Here is a 24,247-nt window from a genome sequence, read left to right as displayed (position 1 = left end):
CCACTAGTCACTGTTTGCCAACCCGAGAATGAACCGTTTATCCTGACTCTCTGTTTTCTGTTAGTTAGCCAATCCTCTATCCATGCTAATATATTACCCCTAGCCCCATGAACTTCTATCTTGTGAAGTAACCTTTTATGTGGCACCTTGTCAAAAAGTCCAAATACACCACTCACTTGGATCCATGCTTTATTATGGAACCTGTAAGGTATAGCCTCCTTGTCTCCCACCTACAGCTTGTAGCTGATTTTTATACAGCCATGGCCACCTTGTCCAGACAAAGACAGATTGATTTTTTTTGTTTTTAGCCGCCCTACAAGCTTTCTTTGTTCAGTACTTAGTGGAGGCCTTGAAACTGACGACTATTCTCGCTGCAAGGAAATCCTAATTTGGTCACCATGAACTTTACTTTTAATATTAATGCCTCTGGCAGGTAGCAATGTGTTTAATATTATCCTGATTATTTCAAAATCGGTTTTTCTATGGAGAATGTGTCATAGTCTTGATGATCACCTGAGCCACATTAGCCATTTCATGTTGTGCTGTTGTCGATAACTGAGCATGTCTGAGACTCGTTTGTTCACACACACACACACACACACACACACACACACACACCCGTATCCCAATATCATGCCGCATGTAACATCTGATCCATTCCCGGGCTTTCAGGTGATCTTAACAAAAGATTGTAGGGTGTCTGGAGATCTTTGCTCATCTCCCTGCACATGGTCCCGATGTCTCGGGTAGTGGCCAAGCTATCAAATTCAGTTTCCTTACTGTTCAGTATAGGCAATGAGACAAACATCCCAAAGAGAAAGCTTAGCAATTTACTACACTTCTCTGACCTCACAAGAATTTACATTGACCACCCAGGTGATTTATGCCAATTCACCAAATAACAATGATTTAAGAAAAATTCCCATTTGATAGTGTAATTTTCCTGTTTTCATCTTATATCCTCACTCACGTCCTCTCATTCAATGTTATACAGTTTTCACTGAGCCCCGGAGGAACTTTACTGTCTAATACAATATTATTATAATATCTTTAAAACATAGATCAAACATTTCCACTTGGTCCAAGTTTCAACCCATTTTGTTTGTTTAATTTTATTTAAACAAACCTCTTCTTGGACCTTTTATTCCCCAAAATATGCTAGACAGCACTTCAGTCTGCAAGATGAAGGATGTTAGTTACCTTTAACACAACAATCTTCCCCTAAAAACTTCTTCCTGAATACATAGTTTGGACGGAACCACATAAGACTGGACCTTTTCAAAAATAAAACTTGATTATCCCCTTAAATTTCAGCTAAATTTCCATTCCCGTGTGCTTGAACAACAACTCTTATCAATTTATATCATCAATTTTAATTTCACAAACAAATTATGCCCAGACTTTGTGATTTTACAAAGAAGACAAAAGTAACAATTGCATTTGGATGCAAGTCATTTATCGTACCCTTCGAGCAATGTGTCTTGAAAAATAGGATTACATAGGAGAGGAAGCAGAGTTAACATTTCGGGTCGATGACCCTTCGTCAGAACTGGAGAGTGTTCGGAAAGAACAGATTCTTAACAAGCACTGAAAGGGGGAGGGGAAGGCAGAACAAAAGGGAAGGTCTGTGATAGGTCCCACCACCAATCACATCTTCCCCTCCCCTCTCAGCATTCCGAAGGGACCGCTCCCTCCAGGCACCCTGGTCCATTCCGCAATCACCCCCAGCACCTCCTCCCCTTTCCACGGCACCTTTCCATGCAAGCGCAGGAGATGCAACACCTGCCCTTTTACCTCCTCCCTTCCCGCTATCCAGGGCCCCAAATACTCCTTCCAGCTGAAACAGCAATTTACTTGTACTTCTTTCAATGTAGTATACTGTATTCGCTGCTCACGATGTGGTCTCCTCTACAGCGTAGATTGAGTGACCGCTTTGCGGAACACCTCTGTTCAGTCCGCAAGTGTGACCGACTTCCGGTAGCCTGTCACTTTAATTCTCCACTCCATTCCCACTCTGACATCTCTGTCCTCGGTCTCCTACACTGTTCCAATGAAGCTCAATGCAAGCTCAAGGAACAGCACCTCATCTTTCGTTTAGGCACATTACAGCCTTCTGGACTCAACATCGAGTTCAAAAATTTCAGAGCCAATCTTTGGCTCTCTTTCCGCAGCCCCCCTCCCCCCGCCCCCCACCCTCAATCAGTTTCTTTTTTTCTCCTTGTCTCGAATGGCAGTTGGTCATTATCCTGCCATTCACACCCTATCTTGACTAATGTTTTTCTAACTCCTGGCATTGCCATTTGAATTTGGGCCATCATCCATTTTGTCTCTCTAATCTCTCCTGTCTTCCAACCTATCACAGACCTTCCCTTTTGTTCTTTCTTCCCCTCTCCCTTTCAGTGCTTGTTAAAAATCTGTTATTTCCGAACACTCTCCAGTTCTGATGAAGGGTCATCGACCCGAGACATTAACTCTGCTTCCTCTCCACAGATGCTGCCTGACCTGCTGAGATTTCCAGCATTTTCTGTTTTTATTCCAGATTCCAGCATCCGCAGTATTTTGCTTTAGGATTACGTAGGATATATGGCAGAGAAACATACCATTTGGCCTAACCAGTCCATGCCGGCGTTTACACTCCACTCGAGCCTCCTCCTGTCTTTCCTCATCTAACTATCAGCATAATCCTCTATTCCCTTCTCCCTCATATGCTTGTCAAGCCTCCCTTTAAATGCATCTATACTATTCGCTTCAACCACTCCCTGTGTAGCGAGTTCCACATTCGCACCACTCTCTGGGTAAAGAAGTCTCTTCTGAATTCCCTATTGGATTTCTTGGTGACTATCTTATATTGATGGGCTCTAATTATGCTCTTCCCAATAAGTGGAAACACTCTCTCTGTATCATTCATAATGTTAAAGCCCTCTATTAGGTAACCACTCAGCCGCCTTTTTTCAAGAGAAAAGAGACCCAGCTTATCTATCCTTTCCTGATAGGTATACACTCTCATTTCTGGTATCATACTTGTAAACCTTCTTTGTACCCTCTGTGGTCTAACCAAGGTTTGATGTAAGTTTAACATAACTTCACTACTTTCCCATTCTATAACAATTCCATTTTATAATAATCGATCCCAATAATTGGGCATTGCCCAATATGGTAGTCCCTGGATACTACATAGTCCAGAGACACAAGTCTGCATTTTCTTCAACTGACATCAACAACGTTAGAAGCAGGTAAAAACACTGTGGCCTTCCTGTGGCAAGCCACTGGTCTGTAGTCTTTTCTTATCCTAACAATATTTTGAATCTGAACTTTCTCTGGTGAAAAAATCCAATTTCCATCACACCTCTCATCTTCCATTCACTTCAATTGAAAGGTAACAGACAGATTGTACCAGTCAGGATTTGGAAGATATTTACAACAGATTCTAGATGTTCTTAGAGTTGGGATCTTTCTCTATTTTGCCGACTCAAGGAGTTAGATAACAGACTTTCTCTTTTGCAGATAGAACTGGGTTTTGTGATCCTGGGCTTGTTACCAAGATCTTCCCTGCATACCAAGGCTAGGAGGGGCACACTGGAAGGTATGGGGAGCTGGGACTTGTCCATGAGAGTAATCGAATGTATGAGAACTGAAATAATCTAGTTAGGAAGGAGAAATGGCCCCAAAATGGAGCAGTTGGTAACAGGACAACAATTAGTCTCCTCTCATCATGGAGACATCAAATATCGACAGACTGTTACTTGAAGTATCAAAATATTAAATGCCAGCCCAGTTATAGGAGTTATTAATATCAGCAGAAACAAAATCCACTGTCAGAATGGAGATGATTCAGTCAGGATGTGATTAACAGCAGCAGAACAGCAGTATCTAAGCCTTGCAATCACTTGTGAACTTGCTGGTGTCTCATCAGTTTGGGTGACTGATCGAATCTCTTTCCACACTCAGAGCAAGTGAACGGTCTCTCCCCAGTGTGAACTCGCTGGTGTTTCAGCAAGTGGGATGATTGAGTGAATCCCTTCTCACACACGGAGCAGGTGAATGGCCTCTCTCCAGTGTGCATTCGCTGGTGTTTCCGCAAGTCGGATGACCGAGTGAATCCCTTCCCACACTCAGAGCAAGTGAACGGTCTCTCCCCAGTGTGAACTCGCTGGTGATTTAGAAGGTGGGATGAAGAAATGAATCCCTTCCCACACTCAAAGCAGGTGAACGGCCTCTCCCCGGTGTGAACTCGCTGGTGTCTCAGCAGGTGGGATAACTGAGTGAATCCCTTCGCACAGTTGGAGCAGGTGAACGGCCTCTCCCCAGTGTGAACTCGCTGGTGTATCAGCAGATTGGATGATTTAGTGAATCCCTTCCCACACTCAGAGCAGGTGAACGGCCTCTCCCCAGTGTGAACTCGCTGGTGTGTCAGCAGGGTGGATGAACAAGTGAATCCCTTCCCACACTCAGCACAGGTGAATGGCCTCTCCCCAGTGTGAACTCGCTCGTGTATCAGCAGATTGGATGAACAAGTGAATCCCTTCCCACACTCAGCACAGGTGAATGGCCTCTCCCCAGTGTGAACTCGCTCGTGTATCAGCAGATTGGATGAACAAGTGAATCCCTTCCCACACTCAGAGCAGGTGAACGGCCACTCCCCAGTGTGAATGCACCGATGAATTTCCAGCTCAGAAGGGTAATTGAATCCTTTCCCACAATCCTCACATTTCCACGGTTTCTCCATGGTACGGGTGTCCTTGTGACTCTCCAGGTTGGACGATCAGTTGAAGCCTCGTCCACACACACAACACATGTACAGTTTCTCCCCGCTGTGAAAGGTGCGATGTTTTTCCAGGCTGTGCAACTGGTTAAAGCTCTTTTCACAGTCAGTGCACTAGAACACTCTCACTCGGGTGTGTGTGTCTCGGTGCTTTTCCAGACACACTGATGTTTGAAATCTTTTCCCACAAGCAGAACAAACAATTCTCCTTCCACATTCAAAGGCTGATGATATTCAGGTCCTGATGAATCGATTGACTCTGTCAGATCTTGACATGATGTTTGGTTTGAGTTTCCCATCTGCAAATCTCCCTTTCTAATATGCTGTAAAAGGAGATGACAAAACTCATCACTGCAAGTACAGGACAGAAATTCAGAACAGGCAATTCTCATCTCTATGGATGATTCCTTCCTCTCTTGTTTCTCTAAATCTGTAAATCCCATCCCACACACTCTCCCTACTCCCTGTGCTGAAATCCAAACAGATCACATGGCTCAATACTGTTTATCCTCCATTTGCACCATCTCTAGCTGGGTTCAGTGCTACAATCACTGGTTCCCCTCCCTCTCCTCCCCTGAAGGTGCTGACTCTGTCTGGGTTCAGTTCTACACTCACTGGTTCCCCTCCCTCTCCTCCCCTGAAAGTGTCGACTCTGGCAGGGTTCAGTTCTGCACTAATATAAAAGCAAGTAGAAGAGAAGTGTCAGTGAATTAACTGGAAGAGAAGTTGCAGTACATTTCAGTTCTACATTCACTGGTTTCCTTCTCTCTCCTCCCCTGACGTTGGCTGTGTTCAGTTCCGCATTCACGGGGACCCTGAAGCCCTGCCTACTAATGGGCTCTTTACAAAGATGGCCGCGCGTGCGCTATGACACTCGGTGCATCACAATGGCGCTGCAGAAACCGTCCGTTGTGCTTTACAAAGATGGCATCCGTCAGCCTTTGCCTGTCACCGGGAGAAAGCCCCGGAGCTGCAAACGCGGGACCTGTAGGCTCTTAGTCAAGGTTTGCGGCTTATGCCAGGTCTTCATGAAGCCTACCAGCCATGTTAGCTACTCCCCTGCGCCCGCTGATTCATAATCAGCGGAAAACTGCGTCTCCGGGCTCGACCCGTTTCCAACCTTCGTACGGTTCTGATCAGTGACATTGCGCATGCTCCAAAACCACCTGGTCCTGCGCCTGTCAACTGTGAATAGGGAACATTCTCCTCCGGGGGGCATGCTGGGTCACAGCCCCGCCATTGAAAGCCCCAGTTAGTGAATGGAGATTGATTTTCTGTGACCCGCTTGAGATAAAATTAATAAATCATGCACAAACAAACCCAAGTGAACGGGCACTCTGCCATGGGTCAGTTCTGGATATGATTAATAACCTCTGCAGCCACTGGCGTCTCAGCAAGTGGGGTGAATTTCTTTCCATACACAGGATATTGAAACAGCTTCTCTCCGAGTATCGGTGCGGTGATCGTGCATCAGCTGCTTTGATCTTGGAAAGTTTTTCTCACAGTCAGAGCATTTAAAGCAACTGTTCTCAATGTGGATAATCTGCAGTGTAAACAGTTGGGACAACGGAGTGAATACCTGCCCACATGTGAAGTATTTAAAAGGTCTCTCCCCGGTGTGACTGTGCTGGTGTGTCAGTAAATGGGTGTAATCGATTGCATCGCTTTCCACGTACAGAGCAGAGAATGGATTCTCCTCATTATGAACATGCCAGAGTGTCATTTGGTAAGATGAGCGAGTGAATCTCTTTCCACACTCAGCTGATAAACAGCCTCTCCATGATGAGTTACCACCTCAGACAGGCAACTGAATCCGTACCCAGTCCCCACATTTACACTGTTGATTCTTCAGGTTGAATCTGTCAAATTTTGACGTAATGTTTGGTTTGAGCTTCCCGACTGCAGATCCTCCCCTTCTAATACCCTGCAAATGGTGGTTACAAGAGTTGTTAACTTTAAATACAGGATAGAAATTCAGTCCAGACAATTCTAGATTCTATAAAACATTATTTCCCCTCCTGTCCCTCCTAAGCTGTAAAGTCCCCATTCTACACATTTTACCTCCATCCTTACTGTCTAACATCAACATTCATTATATCGGCTGGGATTTTCTTTCTCCAGAAGGCTCTGAATCTGGATGGGTGCAATTCCACAGACATTAGTTAACCTCTAGTGCCTCGCCATCAGTTGTCTCCATGAGAGTCAGCAGGATTTCCACTGCGGTAGGCATCAAAGCCAAGATCAATCCTGCCCTCAATTGACATCCACGCACTCCCCAGTTGACTGGATTGGTGTCAAGAGCAGGGGCACTGGCTGATTTTTACTCTTGATAGCCCAGTGGTACTGAGGACAATTAAAGCCCCTGAACTGCTGCCTTGGCTGAGGTCAACTGACAGCCCAGATCAAGGTTTGAACTTGGGACTTTCCCAGTCAGTGTTTTTAAGTTTTTCCAGTGTCTTTTATTTGATTATTCCTCATTTTTGGAAGTAGAATGACAACAAAGAAGCAGATTTGGAGAATTCTGTTAGAACCGTTAATTTTAAATAAAATTCCAACTGTGAGTTTATTTTAAAAGCTGTTGTTTGTCCTTCGAGACAGCGGTTCTTAAACTGGAAAAATTACTCGTAACATAACGAAACTTTATTAGTGATGTGCCTCAGCACTTCTCAGATCCTCCGTCTGTTGTGCTGAACGTGATTGTTTAAATTTGGTGCCTGACAGTTATGGACAGAATGTTTCTGTGCAGCTTCTGGTAGCTTCCGGTTCGTCGGCAGCAGTCATTCCGTTAAAAGTTTGACGGGTTCGGGGCGAGGGGAGGGATAGATCAGAATAGTTTGAAACAAATGCTATTCCATCTTTAAAGGAAACTTTCGTCTTACTGCAAAATTCTGAATTTTTTGAAAATTAACCAAGCAAGTCAAATGGATCGTTAAAAAATAGAGACACATTTTAGAAATGATCAAGTCACTGAAATAAAGAGGTTTACAACTACTACACAGTGCAGAGTGGAACGACTGTTAATAGGAGCTCTGTTAGTGAGGTCCTCCATCACTTCAAGATAATTTAAATATGCAGAGAAAATGGATTAACTGTCCCTTTAAATATCTGCCCCATTCCCCCAGGCAGTGTGAGGAGGAACAATGTGTGGTCTCTTAATATCCTGACCCAGCAAGCACCATCGGATGGGCTGCCACAAGTGGGAAACCGCTCTATGCGGGGATCACTTACACTGAGGCACCAAATCCAGGGACCACTTACACTGAGACACCAAATCCAATGACAGGTTATTGTCGGAAGCCCTTTTCAGGCAAGCAGATAATTGGATGTAACCAATGCAACACCCGGATCCTCCCATTCTTGTCCCAAAGTCTAATGTCCCTGATGTCTTTTCTGTGGGAAATGTCGAGGTGTGAAAGAAGGCCGCAAATCGGGCTCAGGCCAGAAAGAAGATTCCTTGATTGAACAATTAATAAGGTTGTTTTGCGATTTACCTGTATGAGGTTAAAAAACGAGAAATGAAAAAGGAGGCATCTAGTGACAACGGGCGTTGTCAATAGTGGTGTGTAACCCTAATCACTATCTCATAAGCTTAACATTGTAACCCGAACCCCAGCCTCTACACCAGCCTCTAAACCCATCCCTAACCCCAGCCACTAAACACTAATCCTATCCCTAACCAAGGATTATTGACAGCGTTCAATTGGGCCAAAGACCTGATAATAATTGTTTCAAACTTTTCCTTTATGTTTAAAGAAATAGTGCAACGTCTGTTAGTAACAAGAGATTAAATCAATGAGACCATCAAAATCAGTAATGACAAATATCATACATTTCAAAGGCAATTACATGCAATATGTGTGGAAAACCTTTACTAATCCAGATTGAAAAAGTGGTAAATGATACAGATAATAACAGAATTCAAATCTGATACAAGGTACTATAAAGGGGTTGTTCAAAGGAATTTCAGATGTGTGTAAAGTGCGACACTACAGTTCAGACTGTCTCCTACAAGCCGTGTTCTCAAACAGAACAGGCGTGGGATTTGATATGGTCCAAGGCAATAGAGGAGAACTGAAATAATCTAGAGTAAGAAAAGGCCCCAAATGGAACAGTCGGTAACAGAACATCAATTAGTCTCCTCTTATCATGGAGAAATCAAATATTAAACGCACTGTGTATTTGGAACAACGCTGATTTATTCAACATTTATACAGAATATTAATCACCAATCCAGTTATTGGGGTTATTAAGATCAGCAGAAACAAACTATAACTGCCAGAATGAACATGGTTCAGTGCTCAATGCAATCACAGTAAATCCTGTTCCATTCACTAATGTGGCCTTTCAATGGCGGGGCTTTTACCCAGCAAAATCCTGAGGGACAGGATAAATCTTCACTTAGAAAGACACGGATTAATCAAGGACAGTCAGCATGGATTTGATAAGGGAAGGTCATGTCTGACTAGCTTGATTGAATTTTTCGAGAAGGTAACCAGGAGTGCCGATGAAGGCAAAGCGTATGATGTAGTGTATATGGATTTTAGCAAAGCTTTTGATAAGGTCCCACGTGGCAGACTGGTCACAAAAGTAAAAGTCCATGGGATCCAGGGCAAAGTGGAAAATTGGATCCAAAACTGGCTCAGAGGCAGGAAGCAACGGTAATGGTTGATGGATGTTTTTGCGACTGGAAGGATGTTTCCAGTGGGGTTCTGCAGGGCTCAGTGCCAGGTTCCTTGCTTTTTGTGGCATCGATCAATCATCTAGACTTGAATATAGGGGGTATGATTAAGAAGTTTGCAGATACTAAAATCCAGCTGTGTGGTTGATAATGAAGAAGAAAGCTGCGGACTACAGGAAGATATCATTCAACTGCACAGGTGGGCAGAACAGTGGCAAATGGAATGTAATCCAGAGAAGTGTGAGGTAATGCATTTTTGGAGGGCTAACAAGGAAAGGGAATATACATTAAGTGGTAGGACACTGAAGTGTCGAGAAACAAAGGGACCTTGGAGTTGTACGAAAGACTGGTATTGGAGATTCAAAAATATATATTCAATTTGTAGTCATTGACCAAATTAATCTTACCCATGATTCTCTGTGGGCATGGGAATGTTAGTAGCTTCTTGAATGTACGCAGAACTCAGTTTTAACTAGGTTCAAATAACAAACTAACACGAGCTGCGATCCCAGGTCAGATTATTATAATAACAAAGTAGAAATTGGAGTCGGTCTATTCAAAACTAACAGTTCGAATACAGGAGCATAAATAAGACAGGTTGAAAGGAGATGAAGTAATTTATAAACAAGATAACATGGACAAGTAGGCATTTATGGAAAATTATTGGAGGCAGGAATGGTCACATGCTAGCTCTGGTTTTGAGTGCCAATGGTATTTTAACCATTAGAACCAAGAGCAAGTTATTATTTAAATGGAGAAAGATTGCAAAGTGCTACAGTACAGCGGGACCTGGAGGTACTTGTGCATGAAACACAAAAAGTTAGTATGAAGGTACAGCAAGTGATCAGGAAAACCAATGGAATCTTGGCCTTTATTGCAAATGGAATGGAGCATAAAAGCAGGGAAGTCTTGCTACAGCTATATAAGGTATTGGTGAGGCCACACCTGGAATACTGCGTGCAGTTTTGGTTTCCATATTTACAAAAGGATATACTTGTTTTGGAGGCAGTTTAGAGAAGGTTCACTAGGTTGATTCTGGAGATAGGGGGTTGACTTATGAGGAAAGGTTGAGTAGGTTGGGCCTCTACTCATTGGAATTCAGAAGAATGAGAGGTGATCTTATCGAAACGTATAAGATTATGAGGGGGCTTGACAAGGTGGATGCAGAGAGGATGTTTCCACTGATATTGGAGACTAGAACTAGAGGGCATGATCTTAGAATAAGGGGCCACCCATTTAAAACTGAGATGAGGAGAAATTTCTTCTCTCAGAGGGTTGTGGATCTGCGAAATTTGCTGCCTCAGTGAGCTGTGGAAGCTGGGACATTGAATAAATTTAAGAGAGAAACAGACAGTTTCTTAAACAATAGGGGAATAAGGGGTTATGGAAAGTGGGCAGGGAAGTGGACCAGAGTCCATGATCGGATCAGCCATGATCATATTAAATGGCAGGGCAGGCTTGAGGGGCCGTATGGCCTACTCCTGCTCCTATTTCTTATGTTCTTATATTAAGATGATTTTGTTGAAGACCATATATGGACACTGGCCAAATGAACTTTTGATAAGAAATTGGTTAAAACATCGATACTCAAAGAATGCCTGAGCTCAGAGACGGCTGGAATAGCAATGTACAGATTTAGGAAAACATCGACTTGTGCACGGGAGTTCCAGGGACCTGGATCTGCAAGCTTCCGTCAAATGTCATTTTTTGTTAAGTACACTATTGCTGTAAGCTTAATAAATCTAATCTATTGCACAAACCTTACTGACTTCTGCCTAATTGGTATGTCTGGTTATGGGATATTAAAAGGTTCTACGATAGAGTAAAGCCTCCTCGATGCTGTCTCATCAAACACTCCCTGGGCAGGAAGAACACATGTTAAATACAGAGTAAAGCTGTCTCTGTACTATCTCTTCAAAAACTCCCACGACAGGTTACATACAGATTAAATCTCCCTCTACACTGTCCCATTCATGAAGGGGAAATCATGTTTAACTAATTTACTGGAATTCTTTGATATAACGAGCATGGTGGATAGAGGTGTACCGATGGATGCGGTATATTTAGATTTCCAAAAGGCATTCGATAAGGTGCCACACAAAAGGTTACTGCAAAAGATAAAGGTATGCGGAGTCAGAGGAAATGTATTAGCATGGATCGAGAATTGGCTGGCTAACAGAAAGCAGAGAGTCGGGATAAATGGGTCCTTTTCGGGTTGGAAATCGGTGGTTAGTGGTGTGCCACAGGGATCGGTGCTGGGACCACAACTGTTTACAATATACATAGATGACCTGGAAGAGGGGACAGAGTGTAGTGTAACAAAATTTGCAGATGACACAAAGATTAGTGGGAAAGCGGGTTGTGTAGAGGACCCAGAGAGGCTGCAAAGAGATTTAGATAGGTTAAGCGAATGGGCTAAGGTTTGGCAGATGGAATACAATATCGGAAAATGTGAGGCCATCCACCTTGGAAAAAAAAAACAGTAAAAGGGAATATTATTTGAATGCGGTGCAGAGGGACCTGGGGGTCCTTGTGCATGAATCCTAAAAAGTTAGTTTGCAGGTACAGCAGGTAATCAGGAAGGCGAATGGAATGTTGGCCTTCATTGCGAGAGGGATGGAGTACAAAGGCAGGGAGGTCCTGTTGCAACTGTACAGGGTATTGGTGAGGTCGCACCTGAGTACTGCATGCAGTTTTGGTCACCTTACTTAAGGAAGGATATACTAGCCTTGGAGGGGGTACAGAGACGATTCACTAGGCTGATTCCAGAGATGAGGGGGTTACCTTATGATGATAGATTGAGTAGACTGGGTCATTACTCGTTGGAGTTCAGAAGGATGAGGGGTGATCTTTTAGAAACATTTAAAATAATGAAAGGGATAGACAAGATAGAGGCAGAGAGGTTGTTTCCACTGGTCGGGGAGACTAGAACTAGGGGGCACAGCCTCAAAATACGGGGGAGCCAATTTAAAACTGAGTTGAGAAGGAATTTCTTCTCCCAGTGGGTTGTGAATCTGTGGAATTCTCTGCCCAGGGAAGCAGTTGAGGCTAGCTCATTGAATGTAGTCAAATCACAGATAGATAGATTTTTAACCAATAAGGGAATTAAGGGTTATGGGGAGCGGGCAGTTAAGTGGAGCTGAGTCCACAGCCAGATCAGCCATGATCTTGTTGAGTGGCGGAGCAGGCTCGAGGGGCTAGATGGCCTACTCCTGTTCCTAATTCTTATGTTCTTATGTTCTTATTAAACAATCTTAGGGCAGCTATAGGACAAGTTAGATACAGAGTAAATCTCCCTCTACACTGCCTATCAAACATTCCCAGGGCAGGTACAGCATGGGTTAGATACAGAATAAAGCTCCCTCTAAATTGTCGCATCAAACACTCCCAGGGCAGGTACAGCATGGGTTAGATACAGAGTAAATCTCCCTCTACACTGCCCATCAAACATTCCCAGGGCAGGTACAGCATGGATTAGATACAGAATAAAGCTCCCTCTAAATTGTCCCATCAAAACTCCCAGAGGGCAGGTACTGCACAGGGTTATATCGAGAGTAAAGCTCCCTCTACATTATCCCATCAACAACTCCCAGGGCAGGTACAGCACAGGGTCATATATAGAGTACAGCGCTCTGTACACTGTCCCATCAAATACTCCCAGGGCAGGTACTGCACAGGGTTATATATAGAGTATAGCGCTCTCTGCACTGTCCCATCAAACACTCCGAGGGCAGAAACAGCATGTGTTATAGGCCGTGTGGTTGATAATGAAGAAGAAAGCTACGGACCACAGGAAAATATCAATCAACTGGTCAGGTGGGCAGAACTGTGGCTAATGGAATTTAAGCCGGAGAAGTGTGAGGTAATGCATTTGGAGACGGCTAACAAGGAAAGGGAATATACATTAAATGGTCGGACGCTGAGAAGTGTAGAGGAACAAAGGGACCTGGTAGTGCATGTCCATGGAAGGTAGCAGGCCAAGTAGATAAAGTGGTTAAGAAGACATACGGAATGCTTGCCTTTATTAGCCGAGGCATAGAATATAAGAGCAGGGGTCATGCTTAAACTGTATAAACCACTGGTTAGGCCACAGCTGGAGTACTGCATGCAGTTCTGGTCATCGCATTACAGGAAGGACATGAATGCACTGGAGAGGGTACAGAGGAGGTTTACGAGGATGTTGCCGGGAGTGGAGAATCTTAGCTATGAGGACATATTGGATAGGCTGGGTTTGTTTTCCCTGGAACAGAGGAGGCTGAAGGGAGACCTCATTGAGGTGTATAAAATTATGAGGAGCTTAGATATAGTGGATAGAAAGGGCCTATTTCCCTTAGCAGAGGGGACATAAGTTAAAAGTCATTGGTAGAAGGTTTAGAGGGGATTCGAGGGAAAAATTCTTCATGCAGAGGATTGTGGGGGTCTGGAACTCACGGCCTGAAAGGGTGGTAGAGGCAGAAACCCTCACCACATTTTAAAAACTACTTGGATGGGCACTTAAACTTCCATGACCTGCAGGGTTACGGACCTAGAGCTGGAAAGTGGGTTTTCCAGCATGGACACGATGGGCCGATATGGTCTTCTCCCATGCTGTAAACTTCTATGATTCTATGATATGCAGATTAAATCTCCCACTACACTGTCCCAGGGCAGATACAGCACGGATTAGATATGGGGTAAAGCTCCCTCTGCACTGTCCCGTCAAACACTCTGAGGGCTCATACAGCATGGATTAGATACAGAGTAATTCACCCCCTAAACTGACCCATCAAATATTCCCATCGCAGGTACAGCACGGGTTAAATACGGAATAAATCTCCCTCTGCACTGTCCCTTCAAACACACCCACGCCAGGTATAGTATGGGTTAGATACAGAGTCAAGCCTCCTATACGCTGTCCTGTCAAATACTCCCAAGGCAAGTACAGCACGGGTTAGATACAGAGTAAAGCTTCATCTGCATTGTCCCATCAAATACTCCCAGGGCAGTTACAGCATAGAATCATAAAGGTTTACAGCACGGAAGGAGGCCATTTCTGCCCATCGTGTCCGCACCGGTCAACAAGAGGCTATCCAGCCAAATACCACTTTCTAACTCTTGGTCCATAACCAGGTTACAGCACTTGAAGTGCACATCCAAGTAATTTTTAAATGTGGTGAGCGTTTCTGCCTCTACCACCCTTTCAGGCAGTAAGTTCCAGACTCCACAACCCTCTGCGTGAAGAAATTTTTCCTCAAATCCCCTCTAAACCTTCCCCCAATTACTTGAAATTTATGCCCCCTGGTTGTTGACCCCTCTCTGCTAAGGGAAATAGGACCTTTCTATCCACTGTATCTAGGCACCTCATAATTTTATACACCTCAATGAGGTCTCCCTTCAGCCTCCTCTATTCCAAGGAAAACGAACCCAGCCTATCCAATCTATCCTTATAGCTAAGATTCTCCACTCACGGCAACATCCTCGTAAATCTCCTCTGTACCCTCTCCAGTGCAATCACGTCCTTGCTGTAATGTGCTGACGAGAGCTGCACGCAGTACTCCAGTTGTGGCCTAACCAGTGTTTTATACAGTACAAGCATAAGCCCCCTGCTCTTATATTCTAAGACTCGGCTAATAAATGCAAGCATTCCGTATGCCTTCTTAACCACCTTATCTACCTGGCCTGCTACTTTCAGGGATCTGTGTACATGCACTCCCAGGTCCTCTTATTCCGCTACACTTGTCAATGTCCTACCATTTAATGTATATTCCCATTTCTTGTTAGCCCTCCCCAAATGCATTACCTCACATTTCTCTGGATCAAATTCCATTTGCCACTGTTCTGCCCACCTGACCAGTTGATTGATATCTTCCTGAAGTCCGCAGCTTTCTTCTTCATTATCAACCACACTGCCAATTTTTGTATCATCTGCAAACTTCTTAATCATACCTCCTATATTCAAGTCTAGATAATTGATCTATGCCACAAAAAGCAAGGGACCTGGCACTGAGCCTTGCAGAACCCCACTGGAAACATCCTTCCAGTCACAGAAACACCCATCAACCATTACCCTTTGCTTCCTGCCTCTGAGACAATTTTGGATCCAACTTGCCACTTTGCCCTGGATCCCATGGGCTTTTACTTTTGTGACCTGTCTGCCATGTGGGACCTTATTGAAAGCTTTGCTAAAATCCATATAGACTATATCATACACACTGCCCCCATCGACCTTTCTGGTTACTTCTTCGAAAAAGTCAATCAAGTTAGTCAGACACGACTTTCCCTTCACAAATCCGTGCTGACTGTCCCTGATTAACTCGTGTCTTTCTGAATGTGGATTTATCCTGTCCGTCAGGATTTTTTCCAATAATTTACCCACAACTGAGGTTAGGCTGACTGGCCTGTAATTACACAGTCTGTCCCTTTCTCCATTCTTAATCAAACGTACCACATTAGCAGTCCTCCAATCCTCTGGCAGCACACCTGAAGCCAGAGAGGATTGGAAAATGATGGTCAAAGCCTCTGCTATTTCCTCTTTTGCTTCACCTAACAGTCTGGGATACATTTCATCTGGGCCTAGGGACTGATCCACTTTCAAAGCTGCTAAACCCCTTAATACCGCTTCTCTCAGTATGTTTATTGCATCTAATATTTCACATTCCTCCTCCTCGATAGCAGTGTCTGCATCGCCCCCTCTTTTGTGAAAACAGACGCAAAGTATTCATTAAGAACCATACCCACATCTTCCGCTTCCACATAGATTACCCTCGTGGTCTCCAATAGGCCCTACCCTTTCTTTGGTTATCCCCTTGCTCTTAATATATTTATAAAACATCTTTGGGTTTTCCTTGATTTTATTTTCCAAGAATTTGGGTCAGCATGGGTTAGATACAGAGTAAGTCTCCCTCTACGTTGTCCCATCAAACACTCCCAGGGTAGATACAGCACAGATTAGATACAGAGTAATTCTCCCCCGAGATAGACCACATCAAACATTCCTATCACAGGCACAGCACGGGTTAGATAAAGAATAAAGTTCCCTCAACACTGTCCCATCAAACACTCCCAGGGCAGGAACAGGACGAGTTAGATACAGAGTAAATCTCCCTCTACATTGTCCCATTAACCACTTCCAGGTCAGGTACAGCACGGGTTCAATACAGAGTTAAGCTCCCTCTGGCCTGTCCTTCAAAAACTCCCAGGGCAGGTTCAGTATCGGTTGGATACAGAGTAAAGCCTCTTCTACGCTGTCGCATCAAACAGCTACAGGACAGGTACAATACCGATTAGAGACAAAGCAAAGCTCCCTCTACACAGTCAATCAAACATTCCCAGGGCAGGTATAGCAGAGTAAAGCTGCCTCTAGACTGTCCCATCAAGCACTCTCAGGGCAGGTACTGAATTGTTTAAACAGTAAACCTCCCTCTAAACAGTTCAGTCAAATGCTCCTACAACAGGTACAGCACAGGTGAGAGAGTATAGTTCGCGCTGCACTATCCCATTAAACATTCCCAGGGCAGGTGCAGCATGGGTTACATACAGATTAAATCTCCCTCTACAATGTCCCATTAAACAATCCCAGGGCAGGTACAGCACGAATTAGATACAGAGTAAAGCTCCCTCTACATGTCCCGACAAACACTCCCAAGGCAAGTACAGAATGGTTGAGGTTAGAGTAAATATCACTCCAAACATTCCTGTCAAAGGCTCCCAGAACAGGTATTGCACAGGTTAGATACAGAGTAAAGCTCCCTCTACACTGTCCCATCAAACACTCCCAGGGCAGGTACAGCACGGGGTTAGATACAGAGTAAATCACACTCTACACTATCCCGTTAAACTATCCCAGGACAGCTACAGCACAGGTTAGATACAGAGTAAAGCTCCCTCTACACTGTCCCATCAAACACTCCCAGGGCAGATACAGCATGGGTCAGATACAGATTAAATCACACTCTACACTATCCCGTTAAACTATCCCAGGACAGCTACAGCACAGGTTAGATACAGAGTAAAGCTCCCTCTATATTGTCCCATCTAATGTGGTACCTTTGTTTAAGAAGGGAGAAAGGGACAGACCAGCAATTACAGGCCAGTCAGCCTAACCTCAGTGGTGGGAAAACTATTGGAAAAAATCCTTAAGGACAGGATAAATCTTCATTTAGAAAGACACGGATTAATTAAGTGCAGTCAGCATGGGTTTGTTCAGAAAAGGTTGTGACTAGCTTGATTGAATTTTTCGAAGCGGTAACCAAGAGGATCGATGAGGGCCAAGCGTATGATGCAGTGTATATGGATTTTAGCAAAGCTTTTGATAAGGTCTCACATGGCAGATTGGTTACGAAAATAAAAGCCCATGGGATCCAGGGCAAAGTAGCAACTTGAATCCAAAATCCAGAATTCTTGCATTTATTAGCTGAGGCATAGACTACAAGAGCAGTGGGGTTATGCTTGAACTGTATAAAACACTGGTTGGGCCACAGCTGGAGTACGGCATGCAATTCTGGTCACCGTATTACAGGAAGGACGTGATTGCACTGCAGAGAACACAAGAAATACGAGCAGGAGTAGGCCATACGGCCCCTTGAGCCTGTTCCGCTATTTAATACGATCATGGCTGATCTGATCATGGACTCAGGTCCACTTCCCTGCCCGCTCCCCATAACTCCTTAATCCCTTATCGATTAAGAAACTGTCTATCTCTGTCTTAAATTTATTCAATGTTCCAGATTCCACAGCTCTCCTGAGGCAGAAAATTCCACAGATTTACAACCCTCAGAGAACAAATTCCTCCTCATCTCAGTTTTAAATGGGCAACCCCTTATTCTAAGATAATGCCCCCTAGTTCTAGTCTCCCCTATCAGTGGAAACATCCTCTCTGCATCCACCTTGTCAAGTCCCCTCATAATCGTATACGTTTTGATAAGATCACCTCTCGTTCTTCTGAAGTCCAATGAGTAGAGGCCCAACCTCCTCAACCTTTCCTCATAAGTCAACCCCCTCATCTCTGGAATCAATCTAGTGAACCTTCTCTGAACTGCCTCCACAGCAAGTATATCCTTTCGTAAATATGGAAACCAAAATTGCACGCAGTATTCCAGGTGTGGCCTCACCAATACCCTGTACAACTGTAGCAAGACTTCTCTGCTTTTATACTCCATCCCCTTTGCAATAAAGGCCAAGATTCCATTGGCCTTCCTGATCACTTGCTGTACCTGCATACTAACCTTATGGGCCCAAGTTTCCACATGATTTGCACCTGATTTTTAGGAGCAACTGGTGGAGAACAGACTATCTTAGAAATCGCAATTCTCCACATTTTTTTTTCTGCAGTTCTAGTGAGGTAGAACAGTTCTACTTTGGAACAGAATTTTTTCTTCAAAAGGGGGCGTGTCCGGCCACTGACGCCTGATTTCAAAGTTTCCACAGTGAAAACGTACTCCAAACTAAAGTAGAATGGAGCAAATGAAGATTTTTGTAGAACTGAAAAAACCTGTTCTACACATTAAAAAATCAGGTGCAGGTTACAAATTAGGCGTCCAGAACGAGGTGGGAGGGAGGGGAAAGGGAAGTTATTAAATTGTACAATCAATCTTTATTTATACTTCTACAAATATTATACAAATAAATCCAACCTGAATAAACATTTATAAGCAAAGAAAATTTTAAATAAACCATCTTCCTACCTGTGTGAAAGTGCTTCAGCCATCATTCGTTGCCGTGGGGGGTGGGGAAGGAAACAGCGGTTTGTTGCCGCGGAGGGGAGGGAGGGGAAGGAGACAGCGGTTTGTTGCCGCGGAGGGGAGGGAGGGGAAGGAGACAGCGGTTTGTTGCCGCGGAGGGGAGGGAGGGGAAGGAAACAGTGGTTTGTTGCCGCGGAGGGGAGGGAGGGGAAGGAAACTGCCGTTTGCCGCCGCGGAGGGGAGGGAGGGGAAGGAGACAGCGGTTTGTTGCTGCGGAGGGGAGGGAGGGGAAGGAAACAGCGGTTTGTTGCCGCGGAGGGGAGGGAGGGGAAGGAGACAGCGGTTTGTTGCTGCGGAGGGGAGGGAGGGGAAGGAGGCACTGGTTTGTTGCCGCCGCGGAGGGGAGGGAGGGGGAGGAAACCGCCGTTTGTTGCCGTGGAGGGTGGGGAGGGGAAGGAGACAGTGAGAAAGCTGTAAGAAGCCTCAGTGCTGATGTGCTGATGGCAATGTGCTTTTATTAAAAAATGTTCAAAAATTAAACAGCTACCAAGAACTACAAAAATGGCCGAGTGCCAATTTTTTTTCCACACTGAGCATGCGCGAACGCTCCAACGCGCACGCGCAGCGTTGCCGGCAGGAAAAAAACTAATTTAAATAGTACCCGCCCCCTCCCACTTACAAAATCGGCGTGAGTGTAGGCTCCGCCCCCCTGGGCGCTGCGCCAAACAGACAAGGAGCTGCAAAGTGCTCGAGAATAGCGTTTTTTTTTTCTGGTGCCGTTTTAGGCGCGAAAAACGGGCGCCCAGCTCGGAGGGGCGCCCGTTTTTTATCCCGTGGAAACTTGGGCCCATTGTGTTTCATGCACAAGTACCCCCAGGTCCCGCTGTACTGCAGCACTTTGCAATTTTTCTCCATTTAAATAATAACTTGCTCTTTGATTTTTTTCTGCCAAAGTGCATAATCTCACACTTTCCAACATTATACGCCATCTGCCAAATATTTGCCCACTGACTTAGCCTGCCTATGTCATTTTGCAGATTTTTTGTGTCCTCCTCACACATTGATTTTCCTCCCATCTTTGTATCATCAGCAAACTTGGCTATGTTACACTCAGTCCATTCTTCCAAGTCGTTAGTATAGATTGTAAATAGTTGGGGTCCCAGCACTGATCCCTACAGCACCCCACTAGTTACTGGTTGCCAACCAGAGAATGAACCATTTATCCCGACTCTCTGTTTTGTGTTACTTAACCAATCCTCTATCCATGCTAATATATTACCCCCAACCCCGTGAACTTTTATCTTTTATGTAACCTTTTATGAGGCACCTTGTCAAATGCCTTCTGGAAGTCCAAATACACCACATCCACTGGTTCCCCTTTATTCACCCTCTTCGTTACATCCTCAAAGAATTCCAGCAAATTTGTCAAACATGACTTCCCCTTCATAAATCCATGCTGACTCTGCCTGACCGAATTATGCTTTTCCAAATGTCCTGCAACTGCTTCTTTAATAATGGACTCCAACATTTTCCCAACCACAGATGTTAGGCTAACTGGTCCATAGTTTCCTGCTTTTTGTCTGCCTCCTTTTTTAAATAGGGGCATTAAATTTGCAGTTTTCCAATCTGCTGGGACCTCCCCAGAATCCAGGGAATTTTTGTAAATTACAACCAATGCATCCACTATCCCTGCCGCTACTTCTCTTAAGACACGAGGATGCAAGCCATCAGGTCCAGGGGATTTATCCGCCTTTAGTCCCAGTATCTTACTGAGTACCACCTCCTTAGTGATTGTGATTGTGTTAAGTTCCTCCCCCACTATAGCCCCTTGACTATCCACTGTTGGGATATTGTTTGTGTCCTCTACCGTAAAGACTGATACAAAATATTTGTTCAGAGTTTCTGTCATCTCCATGTTCCCCATTACTAATTCCCCGGTCTCGTCCTCTGAGGGACCAACTCTTTTTTTTACTTTAGCCACTCTTTTCCTTTTTATATACCTATAAAACTCTTGCTATCTGTTTTTATATTTCATGCTACTTTACTTTCATAGTCTATCTTCCCTTTCTTAATCATTTTCTTAGTCATTCTTTGCTGGTTCTTAAAAAGCTTCCCAATCTTCTCTCCTCCCACTAGTTTTGGCCACTTTGTATGCACTTGTTTTTAATTGGATACCGTCCTTTATTTCCTTAGTTAGCCACGGATGGCTATCTTTTCTTTTACACCCTTCCCTCCTCACTGGAATATATTTTTCTTGAGAGTTGTGAAATATCTCCGACAGAGGTACAGAGGAAATTTAGGAGTATGTTGCCAGGAATGGACAATCTTAGCTATGAGGACAGATTGGATAGGATGGGTTTGTTTTGCTTGGAACAGAGGAGGCTGAGGGGAGACCTAATTGAGGTGTATAAAATTATGAGGGGACAGATATAGTGGATAGGAAGGACCTATTTCCCTTAGCAGAGGGGTCAAACAACCAAGGGGCATAAATGTAAAGTAATTGGTAGAAGGTTTAGAGGGGATTTGAGGGGAAATTTCTTCACGCAGAGGGTTGTGGGGTTCTGGAACTCACTGCCTGAAAGGGTGGTAGAGGCAGAAACCCTCACCACATTTAAAAAGTACTTGGATGGTCACTTGAACTGCCGTGACCTGCAGCAGGGTTATGGATCTAGAGCTGGAAAGTGGGATTCGGCTGGATAGCCTCTTGTTTTCTGGCACGGACATGATTGGCCGATATGGTCTCCTTCCATGCTGTAAACTTCTATGATTCTATGAGATACAGGTTAAATCTCCCTCTACACTGTCCCATTAAACAATCCCAGGGCAGCTACAACACAGGTTTGATACAGAGTAAAGCTCCCTCTACACAGTCCCATCAAACACTCCGAGGTAGATACAGAACGGATTAGATATAGAGTAATTCTCCCCCTAGACTGACCCATCAAACATTCCCAGGGCAGTTACAGCCCGGGTTAGCTGCGTAGTAAAGCTCCCCCTACACTGCACATCAAACACTCCCAGGGTAGGTGTCGCACATGTTAGATGCAGAGTAAAATTTCCTCTACACTGTCCCATCAAATACTCCCCAGACAGGTAACACACGGGTTAGATACAGAGTAAAGCTCCCTCTACATTGTCGTATTAAATATTCCCAAGGCATGTACAGCATAGGTTAGATAGAGTAACACCCGCTCCTCATTGTCCCATCTAATGTGGTACCTTTGTTTAAGAAGGGAGAACGGGATAGACTGAGTAATTACAGGCCAGGCTGCCTAAGCTCAGTGGTGGGAAAATTATTGGAAAAAATCCTGAAGGACAGGATAAATCTTCATTTAGAAAGACACGGATTAATCAGGGATAGTCAGCATGGATTTGTTAAGGGAAGGTTGTGTCTGACTAACTTGATTGAATTTTTCGAGGAGGTAACTACGAGGGTCGATGAGATCAAAGCGTTTGATGTAGTGTATCTAGATTTTAATAAAGCTTTTGATAAGGTCCCACATGGCAGATTGGTCACAAAAGTAAAAGCCCATGGGATCCAGGGCAAAGTGGAAAGTTGGATCCTAAACTGGCTCAGAGGCAGGAAGCAAAGGGTAATGGTTGATGGGTGTTTCTGTGACTGGGAGGCTGTTTCCAGTGGGGTTCTGCAGGGCGCAGGGCTGGGTACTTTGCTTTTTGTGGTATGCATGAATGATCTAGACTTGAATATAGGGGGCATGATTAAGTTTGCAGATGATACTAAAATCGGCTGTGTGGTTGATAATGAAGAAGAAAGCTGCAGACTGCAGGAAGGTATCAATCACCTGGTCAGGTGGGCAGAACAGTGGCAAATGGAATTTAATCCAGAGAAGTGTGAGGTAAAGCATTTGTGGAGGACTCACAAGGAAAGGGAACATACATTAAATGGTAGGCCACTGAGAAGTGTAGAGGAACAAAGGGACCTTAGCGTGCAGATCCACAGATCCCTGAAGGTAGCCGGCTAGGTAGATAAGGTGGTTCAGAAGGCATACGGAATCCTTGCCTTTATTAGGCGAGGCATAGAATACAAGAGCAGGGGGGTTTTTGCTTGAACTGTATAAAACACTGGTTAGGCTACAGCTGGAGTACTGTGTGCAGTTCTGGTCACTGCATTACAGGAAGGACGTGATTGCACTGGAGAGGGTACAGAGGAGATTTATGAGGATGTTGCCAGGAATGGAAAACCTTAGCTATGAGGACAGATTGGATAGGCTAGGCTTGTTTTCCTTGGAACAGGGGAGGCTGAGGGGAGACCTCATTGAGGTGTATAAAATAATGAGGTGCCTAGATATAGTGGATAGAAAGGGCCTATTCCCTTAGCAGAGCGGTCAACAACCAAATTTAAAGTAAGTGGTAGAAGGTTTAGAGGGGATTTGAGCGTTCATTTCTTCAACCAGAAGGTTGTGGGGGTCTGGAACTCACTGCCTGAAAGGGTGATAGAGGCAGAAACCCTCGGCACGGACACGGTGGGCTGATATGGTCTCCTTCTGTGCTGTAAACTTCAATGAATCTATGATATACAGGTTAAATCTCGCTCTACACTGTCCCATTAAACAATCCAGGGCAGCTACAGCACGGATTAGATAGATTAAAGCTCCCTCTGATGCATCAAACATTCCCAGGGCTGGTGCAGCACGAGTTGCATGTGGAGCAAATGACCAATAAAACAATCCCGGGGTAAGTACAGCCCACGTTAGATACGGAATATAGCTCCCTCTACAATATCCCATAAAACACTCCCAGGTCAAGAGGAGCACGGATTCAATATATAAAGTAAAGTCCATCAGGACATACAGCACGGGTTAGACACAGCGTAAAGCTCCCCCTGCACTATCCCATCAAACACTCCCAGCACAGGTACAGCACGGGTTAGATACCGAGTAAAGCTCCCTCTACACTGTCCCATCAAACCCTGCCAGCCCATAATGAGCAGGGCTCAGGAAAGTTGGTTGCTAGGCATTGCAGTGGTGTCATAAAGCCGGCCATTCAGCCCAGCGGGTCCTCTCCGTGTCCCTTTAAAAGGTGGAGAGCTGGGACATCCTGTCTCAACAAACATCACCCCTGTTCATACTGAGAATCCCCGGGGAAGGGCCAGGGCCCAGAGTGTGGAACATAACCAAGAGGAAAAGA

At 44.6% G+C, this 24,247-nt stretch overlaps 1 protein-coding gene across 3 annotated transcripts in view; it reads right to left on the bottom strand.

Annotated features, from left to right (window-relative positions):
- Positions 1–2,211: 2,211 nt before the first annotated feature.
- LOC139257416 (zinc finger protein 34-like) overlaps positions 2,212–24,247 on the bottom strand; it is a 43,584-nt gene continuing 21,548 nt past the window's right edge. For 2 of the 3 annotated variants that reach the window (XM_070874458.1, XM_070874457.1), the window contains 2 exons: positions 6,134–6,686; positions 2,212–5,085 (listed from right to left, as the gene is read on the bottom strand). In XM_070874458.1, the coding sequence (XP_070730559.1) occupies positions 3,884–4,726 (843 nt within the window). In that variant the 5' untranslated portion in view covers positions 4,727–5,085; positions 6,134–6,686 and the 3' untranslated portion in view covers positions 2,212–3,883. Of the gene's footprint in view, positions 5,086–6,133; positions 6,687–8,020; positions 8,109–24,247 lie in introns of those variants that run through there. The other variant, XM_070874459.1, reaches the window with a different exon arrangement.

The sequence above is a fragment of the Pristiophorus japonicus genome, unplaced genomic scaffold (genome assembly GCF_044704955.1).
Source record: "Pristiophorus japonicus isolate sPriJap1 unplaced genomic scaffold, sPriJap1.hap1 HAP1_SCAFFOLD_834, whole genome shotgun sequence".
Lineage (NCBI taxonomy): Eukaryota > Metazoa > Chordata > Chondrichthyes > Pristiophoridae > Pristiophorus > Pristiophorus japonicus.
The sequence above is the reverse complement of the archived record's forward strand: the minus strand, read 5'-3'. Positions and strand labels throughout refer to the sequence as shown.